At 42.1% G+C, this 13,065-nt stretch overlaps 1 protein-coding gene across 2 annotated transcripts in view; it reads left to right on the top strand.

Moving 5' to 3' along the window:
- The window catches only part of SLC9A8 (solute carrier family 9 member A8), a 44,248-nt gene that overhangs the window by 2,157 nt on the left and 29,026 nt on the right, over nucleotides 1–13,065 (top strand). For both annotated transcript variants that reach the window (XM_048819803.2, XM_048819804.2), the window contains exon 3: nucleotides 2,769–2,849. In XM_048819803.2, coding sequence (XP_048675760.2) covers nucleotides 2,769–2,849 — 81 coding nt within the window. The remainder of the gene's footprint in view (nucleotides 1–2,768; nucleotides 2,850–13,065) is intronic.

Here is a 13,065-nt window from a genome sequence, read left to right as displayed (position 1 = left end):
ATACATAAATCAGGTAACTGTAGTGCAAATTGCCACAGTTATCCATAGGCATGTACACTTACCCAACTTGAACACTAATTTGTGATAATTGCACAGATATTTTGCACAACCAGTTGCACATCCAACTTTTCTGAAAATCTGAGCCATCAGTAAGTTTGTCTGTTTACATTATAAAACTTTTTGATAAACAGTGTTAATTGATATCTATCTAGTGTAAACTATACGGTAGTCAAAGCTGTAACAGCACAGTTTCAGTAGCATGTTTAAGGGTTTTGTCCTACCTCTTGCTATATGAAATACAAGCAAAGTGGGGACCTATAAACAAACCGCAATAAGAGATCCTTTCTGAAGAAGTATGTAATATTACTTGCTTGGTTCTTCAATATCTTCTAGATGGTCACTGTTTGCAGTGTTGATATGTGGCTTGTGTCACAATCTGGCAAACTAAGTAGGAAAGCATGTGTATGTTTGTCATAACCGCATATTTTATAAGTCCACTTGGATAAAATCCTACCTGTGTCACCCTCTTTGAAGTATTTTTTATTAAATGCAACAAAAAGAAAACCCAGTCCTTTAGATATATGCACATCTCCCTCTGATGCTCTCCCTGTGACCAATACCAAAGTGATATTTGAGTAGGTATTAAAGACAAATCAAAACAAAATGCAATAGATCAGAAAAAACATGAAGTTTAAAAGAAAAATTCTGAATGTTTGTGTGTGTCAAATGGAATTTAAAAGGTTTATTCATGGTAAAGTTTCTGCATCTTTTCCTAGGGCTAAAGAGTAGGGCCACAATTCTTGGCTACATTCCAGCCCCGTTACACCACTCCAGCAGCATAATGGATCTTGGAAGCAGCTGCATTTCCCTTTCCTCCCCCTTCTCCCCCCAGCAAAGGAGTGTTTCCAGAGCAGTGGATAGCCAGTACAAGAGCTCTGTGCTGCCCCATTCATAGCATCTGACATAGAAAGTGGTGGGGATGAAGGAGGGTGTGGCCAGAGTGCTCTGGGCTTTGACTCTTTTGGACTGTAAAGTGGCCCTAGGTAGCTATGGGAAGCTGCCCTACATTAGAGTAGCCCAAGTAGCTGCTTTACTTACTCTAGGTCTGGGTAGGTCCCCATCTAAGCCCAAAATTTGGCAGGCCCAGAAGTGACACTGCTTAGTTTCTGGCCCCAGTTTTCTGCAGCCTGCTTATCTATTAAGACAGACCCCAGTTTAACTTCAGTACCTTGTTTGGCCAAAAGGGCCTATCTTTGTAACACTTCTCTCCACTTTATACAGCTTCCTAGTAGATAAACTTGGCCTGCAAGCTCCCCTGACCTGTGTTATGGGCCCTTAATCTGCTTTGCCTTCCTTGTGTGATGCTCAAACCTTCCACAAAAACAGTTGAAGCATTTTCTTGTCAATCTCTTGACTGCTTCTTGTCATACCCATAGAAGAGGGTGTGGCCAGAGCGGATTAAATAGTGTCAATTATCAACTGGACAGACAGTTGCCAAGAGAATAGGTACCAAATAGCTATGGAATTAGATGGGCAACCAACCTGCCACTCATTGTAATATCTGTACTGGTAGGAGTCTACAGTTGCACCACAGGATTTCTTTATTGTTCAAAGAGATAGAATAGAAGTAGGAAGGTGCTGGCATTTGGATCTGCTAAACAGAAATTGTATTATTAATAAGGCAGTAGTAAGAGCTTTACATTTACAAAGTGCTATATGAACGATTTATACGTATGTGCTACGATTCCCTCATAAGGTGGATATTATCCCCATTTTATAGATATGAAAACCGAGAGGCAGAAGGTAAGTGATTTGCCCAGGGCCAACACTTGTCAGCAGTACCGCTAGTATTACCGTATATATCAGGAGTTTTTGCGCAGTTCTCTAGTCCACGGGGCCTGTCACTTGTAAATTTACTAAATGCAAAGCATGCTGTATGTGAGATGCCTAGCAATACGAGTATAACAATGTGCAGAATTCTGAACACAGTGGCATGACTTCCATTTCTGAACAGTCAATAGGGAAAGTCCTTTTCAGTGGGACAAAGGACAAAAAGTGACAAGTTCACTCATGCTGTTTGTACTTGAAAATCATTATTTTCAGTGAGGCCATATTCCAAAGGAATAGTATATATAAAATAAACCATAAAATAAACTGATTGAAAGCCACAATCAGCTTTTGGTCAGAAGCACATCAGCACATCAGATTGACTCCTTGAACAAAGACTTTTCCATGGTAGTAGGGGAAGCTTCTAAAGCTTACCATTAGTAAGAGCAGTTCAGAGAAGCTTTTTTGTTCTTGAGTCAGAAAGAGGTTTTGTTGCAGTCTAGCTGCAGGAGCCTTGTGGAGGCTGGAAAGCGAATTAGCAAAAGACCCCCAAATGATTATTTGGCGCAGTGAGGTAAGGGAATGAAGATAGCCTTAGTCATTACTTTTCTGCTTTATCACAATTAGCTTTATCAAATATCAAACAGAGTTTAAAGACACACTCTTGGGATTGACAGGTCCATAAATTGGTCCATCCCCTGTTAATTTGTGTGTGTGTACATTCCCCTTCCCCTCAGACTAATTCATCTTTTAATTATTTTAACCCATTTCTAGGAATCATTGAAATATTTGAACAACAGTCTATAATCTGATTATTTCAGATTTATTTTAAATTACTAGAAAAATTTCACAGTTTGTATTCATGGAACATTGTTTAGAAGAATGTCTTTTTCTGTCCTACCAGATACATATTTTAATACTGTTTTATTTCTTCCCCACAGCTATCTGCATCATATTGGTGCATTTACTGATAAAATACAGACTACATTTCTTGCCAGAGAGTGTGGCTGTTGTTTCATTAGGTGAGTATTTCTGTGACCACACTTTTAATATTTTTGAAGAAAACTTGATTTATGTTATAATATTTTTAGATAAAGATAGGATTTACAGACTCTGGTGCCCTCTTTAGCTTCTGTGACAATGCCTGAAATACTGTGTTCACTTCTGACTGTTACTAGAAAGATGTAGGCACACTGGACATAGTTCAGAGAAGAGCAACAGGAATTCTAGGGACTGAGGGACTAATTTATGAAAGCGTTAAAGAGCTAAATATGTGTTGTGACTCTGCAAAGTGATACATGTGGGCAGACCCTTATGGCTGTGTGGAATCCTACTGAAATCAATTGGACTCCATGAGAGCACGTTTACATGGACCACTTTGCAGGACTGGGGCACTTGCTTGATGTGTTTAGTGGGGAACCATGATAACACTCTAAATATCTGAAAGGTGCAAGCACTAAGTTGGGAGATGAAATATCTCACATGGTAAAGAGGGTATAACTAGCATTAAACTAATAAAAGGAAACTGGAGTGCTAAATATCATGAGAATCTTTCTGATAGTGAGATCCATTACTTTGGAATAGTTTCCTGTAGGAGGAAGTGGAAGCCCCATCTTTGGAATGATTTGAAAACTAGACTGGACAAAGCAAAATGTGTTACTTCAGGGAACAATCCTACGCCAGTTGGGGGATGGACAGAATGACCTAATAGTGCTTTGCAGTGTTGTAGCTGTGTTGGACCCAGGATATTAGCGATACCAGATGGGTGAGCTCATCCTGAAGAGGAGCTCTGTGTAGCTCAAAACTTGTCTCTTTCACCAACAGAAGTTGGTCCAATTAAAAATATTAGCTCACCCACCTTGTCTCTCTAATAGTGCTTTGTCATTTCTAACATCTAAGGGCCAGATTTTCAAAAGACCCCTGTTTCCATTTAGGCATCTAAATGAAATGACTTGATTTTCAGAAGTGCTCAGCACCCAGCAGCTCCCATCGTTCTTCATCAGCTGATGAGTGTGATAAATCAGCCAGTAATCAAAAAGAAAAAGGAATCATTACCCAGTGCCAGTGCTAACATTGTAGAATCTTAAGGTCAGATTTTCAGAAGTGCTGAGCCCTGCCCTCAGAGCTCAAACGGAACTGCTGGAGAATGAGTGCTTCTGAAATGTGGCCCTGGGATTCTGTAATTTTAACACTAGTGCTGGGTGATGGTTCCGTTTTCCTTTTTTATTATTCCTAGCTGACTTATCAGAGTCAGCCGATTGGAAACACGAAGATTGCTACTCTGCCTTTCAGAAGTTAAAATCGGAAGAGGGGAGGAAATCTCAAGGCTCAGTGAACAAGCCAAGATTAAAAAGATAAACTGGCCAGTAAGGTGAAATGGCAGGATGTTGCTAGTATGCCATATTTCCTTACAGAGTGCTTTATCGTACTGCCTCTAGATTTTGAGACCCTGATTCAGGAGAGCACTTAAGGATGTGCTTAAGTCCCATTGACTTCAAAGGTAGACCTGAGTGAGGTGTAATTCTATGCAAAACTGGGATGCATCTAGGAGGAGGGGAATACTTTACCAACTTCCTCTCACTCATGCATCCTCATTAGCCTGGGGTAAGATACAATGGTGGCACCTGCTACCACGAATCTTATCATCTCTATTTAGGAGGTCAGTTTATTTTAATTGCAGAAGAACTTTATGTGTGATACATGTGATTTAACCTACCCTGAGAATATAAATTTAACTAGTAGCCTGAAAACTTGCCTGAATTACTTGATACTGAACTGTCCCTATTGTATACATGGGCTCTTTCTATGACTTGAGGCAAGAGAATGCCACCCTTAATTCACATCAAGCTCTTAGCCACTTCTTAGTAAGTCTGAAAAGTTCACGAGCCTGATTCTGCTCTCTCAGTGGTTGTACATTGGTATAACTATTGATTTCTGTGCAGTTACTCCTGATTTACAAATCTGTAAATGAGAAGAGAATCAGGACTCAAGTAGATATTATATTGTCTAGAGGTCCCTATCACTGAAATAGAGTCTTTTACTGGTGTAAGTAACCTCAGGCAGCAGCTTTTCAGCTGTCTCTGTACCTGCTTACCGTAATTTGTGTGCTGTGGTGATATTTTTACTTCAGTCACTAGTGGCACTCACGCTGTCAGTCTAAAAATACACCACAAAGGAAACGATGCTTAGCTATAATACTAAACTAGGAGTGTAGTAGTGTCATACATACTGAGCAAGTAGTTCTCATCTTTCTCTGGACTTCTGCCTGCTTCATTTTCTGGTAGGTTAACTGTGTTTTCGTACAAATTCTCAAAGCTCTCCCCATCAGATTACTGTGCTGGAGAAAACAAAGCCCTCCTGTGCTTGCCAAACGTTAGGGCTTTCACAGAAATAAGAATGTTGCAACCTTCTGGGTGTTGTGCCAAAAGGATCCTGAATTCAAAGTTGTTTCTAAGTGGAAAGGAAATCAGATTCTCTCCTCCCCAAGCATAAGACTTATTGCAGTTGCTTTTTAGTTCACAGTACTTGATTCATGGCACATTACATTGCCCACAGCAAGATCTATATTAGGAAATTCTTTAGCTTAAAGGGACACTTACCTGAAAAATCATATTTGGGCACAGATTAGTTTCAAATTGAAAAGCAAACAGTTCATAGACTCTGAGGCCAGAAGGGACCACTGTGATCATCGAGTCTGACCTAGATACATTTCTGGAACAGCGGTTCTCAACGAGGGGTCCACGGCCCCTTGGGGGCGTGCAAGCAGGTTTCAGGGGGTCCACCAAGATAAACCCAAGAGCAGGGCTGCATTAGACTCGCTGGGTCCCAGGGCAGAAAGCCAAAGCCCAAGTACTGCCGCCCATGGCTAAAATCTGAAGTCCGAGCAACTTAGCTTCGCAGGGCCCCCTGTGGTGCTGGGCCCTGGATAATTACCCTACTTGCTGACCCTTAATGCTGGCCCTGGCTTTTAATTTACTGGGTATGCAGAAAAACAGTTGTAGCACAGGTGGACTGTGGAATTTTTATAGCATGTTGGGGGGGGGGGGGGGGGGGGGGGGGGGCTCAGAAAGAAAAAGGTTGAGAACCCCTGTCCTAGGGCAGGGTTTCTCTGTGACTGGTCAGTGGTCTGGTGCCGGTCTCTGAGATCTCCCTGACACAGTTTAGGAAGGCAGCAAGCCAGTCCCTGGTATCAAAAAGATTGAAAGACACTGTTCTAGAAGACCCGACATTTCCTGCTATATCTAGATTTATTCCAGCAAGAGGCAGATTATCTGTGTTTATCTAATTTAGACTGTAAGATCTTTAGGGTAGGGTAGTATCTTTTCATGTTCTGTAAAATGCCTTACATATTTTAGAAAATCTATTTCTTTTTCCAGTGCAGTACTTGGTGAAGTAGTTTAGAGCAATAATGTACACACACTTTAGTGTGAATGTGATATTTTGCTTCAACTTCAGTAAAACCAAAAGAAAATATGATATATGATGGGGTTAGAAAAGCAGCTGACAGGAAACAGGGATACATCAAACATTGACTGTGACCTCTTAGGGCAATTTTCCTTTTGCATCAACATGAGTCTTATTAATGCTTCATTATGAAATTATGGAATGAGATTAAATTGTTGATATTCAGTGCTTGTTAATAAGTACATTTGCCTAATCTCTATTTCCTGAATATTTTACAGTATCCGTGTTATTTGAAGAGGCACATATATATGGGGCCAAATTCTGCTTTCATTTACTTTACTCCAGTCCATTGAAGTAGCGGAATTACTGACAGTAGAATTTGGCCCAGCATGTGCAATGCTCCCTCAGAAACTGAGTGACTTTATCATTAAGGCAAATATATGAATAGAAGTCATTGTTAGAAAGGGACACTGCCAAAATATCTCCTTTGTGCTTTCCATATCAGCGCTTCAGTGTAGTGTTAGTCTGTTGGAGGGACAGAAGGGGATATCACCATCCCTCTTTCCTGCACCGCACACACAAAGGGTATGCATTTCTTTTAGGTAAACTCAGATACAATCTCCATCCTGAAATGTAGCTATTCACTGGTTGCTCCTTCCGGTTTGGTTTTCGACTCTGACTCTTGGATCATTTGAAGATTCTGCCCCAAGGGCTTCGCAAACAGCAGAGTTTACTATACGAGAAACTAAGTCAGCATTGTTTTACTACTCCTTCTGGGGAACGCTGCGGAGGAACAGCAGAGGCTCTCTCTCTCCCTTCTGCAGAGCATTCCCAGCAGCAGTGGAGGATTGTGGCTAAGCCATTGTGGTCCATACTCCTGCTCATAGCACAACCCGAATAGAGACAGCAGTGAAACTTTCTAAGATCCCTAACTAAGTAAGGCTGCTACTGCAGCTCAGGATTTGTAATAGGTAGTGGTGGTCGCAGCAAAGGCATCTAAAGATGTTTCCAGATTGGATAGTGTATAAGATTGTCATGGGCTTGCAGGCCTCATGCTCTCTCGGGTCTCTATGATTCCTGGGAGGAACCCCCATGAGTGTGACAGCCTTCTTAGGGGTCACACTCACTCTCGGGGGTTAAGCCCTGGGCTCCATCATCTTCCAGAACTGCACCTCTCTGAGCCTTCAGCATCCCTGTCTCTCACCGTGGGCCCCCTCAGGAAGTCCACTCTCTGGACCTATGGGCCTCCACACCCAGAGGAAACAATGCAACCCCAATCTATAGACTGCAGTGACTCTCAGCCAGCATAAAACAGAAGGGTTTATTTAATGTCTGAACCCAGCACAGGAAGTTCTCAGGACCCTCGAGCCTGGCAAGTCTCAGTATAGTCCAGCTGGCTCTGTCTCATTTCCAATGGGCTCAGGCTGCTCTATGTCCCCAGTCCAGAAGCCTCCTCCTTCAAGCTGATCATCCTATATCACCTTCCCCAACAGCCCCTTCTTTGTCTGTGGTCCCAGGCAAACAGGTCACCTGGGCCTCTTTCTTCCATCCTTTGTTCCCCCTACTGACTGAAATCAGGTCACCGGGGTCCTCTCTCCTCAGCCCTTTGTCCTCCCCCTGGCCAGAACTGGCTGACTTCCAAGATGGGGTGTGCATCCCAGTCACCAGTTGCTAGGGTACCCAATCTCCAGGCTGTTGTCCAGGGTCCTGGCTGCTAGAAGAGGTCACAGCAGATCCTCTGCAACAAAAAAACACCCTCTCTCATCACCTCATTAAATATGCAGTACATCAGGGAAACAGACACACACACAGTATTCATACAAACCATTAAGAATATTTCCCACTTTGTCACAAGGATAATACATTCAATGCTGTTTTGAATGTAAACTATTACATAGCTGCTGCCTTTCCAAATCTAGACCTGGTGTAAGCAGGTTCAGTTGCACTGAAGTAAATAGGGGTTGTGGCCACTTACATCAGGGCTGCGTTTGGCCTTGATCTTTTGAGTCATATCTGTTTAGTTACCGACAGAATCACATTTTTGCTCTTGTCAGCTCTGTAGAGGGGGTACAGCTTCTGCTTCATTCACAAAATTGTCAGCTAATTGCCATAATAAAGAATCCTTATTACTGGGTGATGATATATGCAGCTGAAAGAGCACAGCTACATTTTCAAGTATCCAGTTCTGCCTGTGTGCCAGAAGTTAGATATAAGCAAATGTGCTGTGGCCATCACTGAGGGAGAATTAATAGCACGGCAGAACAATTGTTTTTATAATCACTTTTCTGCCAATGATCATCTTTTTAATTGTTAGTTCCTTTTGCTTTTAGCAATTTCTAGCCACGCTTTTCTTATGAAGGGAGGGGATGAGTGCAGTCACTGGACCAGATTCTGATCTCCCTTACTCAGATGTAACTCCATAGAAGTTAATGGAGTTACACTGGTGCAACAGCCTTGGGAGATCAGAGTCAGGCCCTTTGTTTATCATTGAACAGTAACTCATTTTCTGAGGCAATAAAGGTTATTTTCAACAAGGGGCTGGATATAAAGTTATCAGAGGAATGACTTTTGGCCTTTGAGACATTAACTTTCCAGTTTGCACTTTGACAAAAGTGTTGAGCAATAACATAGTAAGAAATCTGCTCTGATAAAAGTGCAGCCATTAAACTAACCTCTAGCAAGAGCAGTTTTGTGTCTGCTACAAAACAAGGTGGGTTACCTCCATTATCCAAAACCAACACAGGAGGTTTTTTTTATTCTGTATTCCTCCAAACTAATATACTGATGAATTCTATATGGACAGCTGTCCCTCCTTTTTTATGGTAATCATAGTGGGGTCTTGTATGTTATGTAGCTAGAACTAGCTTGTACCCATTAAAACAATGGTTCCCAAACAAGGGGTGCCACTTGTTCAGGGGAAGCCCCTGGCGGGCCGGGCTGGTTTGTTTACCTGCCGCATCCGCAGGTTCAGCCGATCGCAGCTCCCACTGGCGGCACCCACTCCCACTGAGACGGCCGCGGTTTGCCGTTCTCGGCCAATGGGGGCTGCGGGAAGTGGCTTGGGCTTGGTATAGCTTGTGCTGCCTCCCATGGGTGGCGCGCATAAGCCCTGTGCTGGTACTCTGCTTGAAGTGAGTTTCTCCAAGATACACTGCACACATTTTGGGTACCTCCTATAATAGCTGAGACAAACTGCTGGTTCTGTCCTCTCTCACAGTTCAGGGCAATTGCACCCTGTGTCTCCCCCTCTGTGGTCCAGCAAAGACACCCACTCTAAGCTCCTCAGCCATCGCTTCTCATTGCCAGAGACCTGCATCTCTCTCCCTCCTGACTGGGTTTTTCCAGGCTGCACAGTTCCCTGCCTACACTGTGTTATTTGCAGCAAGCCAGATTGCCTAGGGAGACCAACATCTGCAATTTGCTTTCTCCTCAGAGGCTATGAATAATTGTTATTGCCCATACTTAGAAGTTACCACACAGTTCTTTATAAGCAAGCACATTTATTCTTAAGGTGAAAGCATTACAGAGAAAACATATAAGAACCAATAAAAATTCCTATACACATGCTAAAAGCTTACCAGAGATCACCCATCAGTCTTATGTGGCCTCAGTAAGCCAAAGTCCTTCCAACCCTTCCTAGAAAGGATTGGGGCCCTCCTTGGACAGACCAACTTGTATGTTTGCTTGGTCAGAAAGCAGTCCCTGAGTCAGTTTATAAACTCAGGCCATTTATCCAAAAGTCCTTTCTCTGCCTGTTGGTCTCTAGAGAATCCAGTTTGAGCTAGTATATGTGAGCCTCTCCAGATGGTGATACATCTTTGGAGACATTGCAGTCTGAGTGCATTTGCCTAATCACCCTACACTGTTTTTAAATCTTGGAGGAGGTATGATCATGCTTCCCTATGGAATTATATACAGTGATACATAAACTTAATACAGTAAGATCTCCCAATGATTTTGCAGGAAATTGCCATGTCTGTCACAACGTCCCCTCGAAGTAATTAAATCTAGAAATCCTGATGTCTGTTGTAATTCAAGTCCATTTGATCATATCTGTTACCTGCAATATCTGTTTAAAAAAAACAAATGCAAACTTCAGTGTTAGAATTAGAGCAGAGTTGCAAACTTCTGCTTTCCCAGGGCAAGAGATTATTTTTTCCCAGGCAAGGTAAAATATATATATTTTTATCATCATGGAAAAGATATATGGACAGATTTTGATTTATTTAGATTGTAGCTCTCCAAGTAGGGACTGTCTGTTACTCCATGTTTGTGCAGTGCATGGCACAATGGGGCCTCAGTACCTTCATCTTTAGGCATTACTGTAGTAAATGTGATTAATAATAAATAATTTGTGCATAAACTGGTAAATTTTCATGACAGTTTTGCAAAACTGATTTAGAGGCAAGCACTTCTGATCAAAATACAGATAGTGCATTCTCCATTCACTGTACACTTATACAACTGTTTTTATCACATTGTCTTAACTACTTGATGAATTCCTAAAAGCAGTTAGTAATAAAGTCATGTAATAAATGAACTTTGCAACACTGCAGAAGACTAAAGATTGTAGTTTATTATGTTGATAAAGAATCCACCATTTTAATGTGGTTACATATAAAACAAATAAAAGGAAGTATTTCTTCACACAACACACAGTCAAGCTGTGGAACTGTTTGCCAGAGGATGTTGTGAAGGCCAAGACTATAACAGGGTTCGAAAAGGAGCTAGATAAATTCATGGAGGACAGGTTCATCAATGGCTATTAGCCAGGATGGGCAGGGATGGTGTCCCTAGCCTCTGTTTGCCAGATGCTGGGAATGGGCAACAGGGAATAGATCACTTGATGATTACCTGTTCTGTTCATTCCCTCTGAAGCACCTGGCATTGGCCACTGTCAGAAGACAGGATACCGGGCTAGATGGACTTTTGGTCTGACACAGTATGGCCGTCCTTATGTTCTAGAGCTACAGATGATATATCTATTCTTTGAGAATAAGCCACCAAAGAAATCTACGCAAGCATTATAAAAAGATTATTAGCAAACATGCAGATGTTATATCATGATTGCTAGTGTGACTACAGCTTTGAGAGGTAGTTGAAGTGTTAGATTAGAATGTAACAGATTGCATTCTTTGACAAATCGCTACCCAGAAGTGTCAGGAGTAAGAAATAAACAGGGAATGAAGGCAGTCATTAAAATAGATGCAGGAGAAATGTTGACTGCAGAGGTTTCAAGTAATAAGCTAAGTTGCTACCGTTTCCCATAGTCAAACAAAGCTAAAGTGGAAAGTTCTCTGAACAAATTTCAGGAACTGGTACAACAGACAGTAATTTTTCTGGTGTCCTGATCAGAACAGGGACCATAATATTTTTTTAAGAGGGAACAAAAGGCCTGGTGAAAGGCCTTCCAGTGTCCATGCAACTATTGTGTGGTGCAGCTTGTGATTTACCTCTTCCACCTTCCCAGAAAAAGAAGTTCTCCCAGATGGGGCAAACCTATTCATGCATCCTGAACACACAACTCGATACCTGTGGATGTATAAAGCTAAAATCGATAGAGGGCCTCAATTCATATGAGGTTCTGAACAACTTCTGTTGGCTGCTGAGCACCCTCAACCCCTCTTGACATCAGTAAGAGTAAAGGATGCCCAGCAAGCACCTTGAAGGTTTGGACACATGTTGGGTTACCTGTTCCCCTTCTGCAGTGCTCCTTTGGTCCATTACTCATGTGTACCTAACTGTGTAGTGGTGGTGTGGTGGAGAGCAGATTGAATTGACCTAGATTGTTAGCCACACCTCAGTCAATGACAGATTAGGGTGTAAACCCAGGCTATAGCTCAACTCTCTTGTCTGGAGCAATTTGAAGGTGCCATGTAGTCATATATTTGCCCTCAGTGTTTGATGATAAATGTTATCCACTTCCACTTCCGGGATTAATAATGTTACTACAAAATTATATGTTACAATATCTAAATTAGTTACAGAGCAGCAGAGGGAGAAAGAGTCCTTCCCCTGGCCATATCTATACAATCATTTCCTCTTCCTCTTCAAGTTTCCACTGCTTCTCCCTCCTGAGTGTCTCATTTGTATCCACCTTCCATTCGTCTCTTCATGCTTTTGTGATTGCTTCTGCTCCACACCTGTAATTTCCTCCCAATAATTGTTCACTAAATCACTTCCTTTTTGTCAGTGAAGTACCCCCCTTAAAACACTTATTCTGGGGGCAGCGGGAGGGCCCCTCAATGAAAATCTATCAAACATAGAAAGTGTGTTTGAAAAATACGCTTCTTGAAGTCTCAGCTGCTGATTTTTGCTTCATATATGTGGATTATACTGTTTTTCTCATTTGGATTGTAAATTCTGTCACCAGTACTGTTTCTAACAGAGTCAAGTCTACTGTTGGTGCTCAGCAAATAATAATCAATGTCCCAGTCATTGGCTTCCAACGTAGCTCCCATCCCAGAGTGGCAGGGCTACATATTGGTAATGGGACGACTGGAAAACGGCTAATGTAGTGCCCATCTTTAAAAAAGGGAAGAAGGAGGATCCTGGGAACTACAGGCCAGTCAGCCTCACCTCAGTCCCTGGAAAAATCATGGAGCAGGTCCTCAAGGAATCAGTTCTGAAGCACTTAGAGGAGAGGAAAGTGATCAGGAACAGTCAGCATGGATTCACCAAGGGCAAGTCATGCCTGACTAATCTAATTGCCTTCTATGACGAGATAACTGGCTCTGTGGATGAAGGGAAAGCAGTGGACGTGTTGTTCCTTGACTTTAGCAAAGCTTTTGGCACTGTCTCCCACAGTATTCTTGCCAGCAAGTTAAAGAAGTA

The sequence above is a fragment of the Caretta caretta genome, chromosome 13 (assembly GCF_965140235.1).
Source record: "Caretta caretta isolate rCarCar2 chromosome 13, rCarCar1.hap1, whole genome shotgun sequence".
Taxonomy (NCBI): domain Eukaryota; kingdom Metazoa; phylum Chordata; order Testudines; family Cheloniidae; genus Caretta; species Caretta caretta.
Note: the sequence above shows the minus strand (reverse complement) of the source record. Positions and strands in the feature narration are given on the sequence as shown.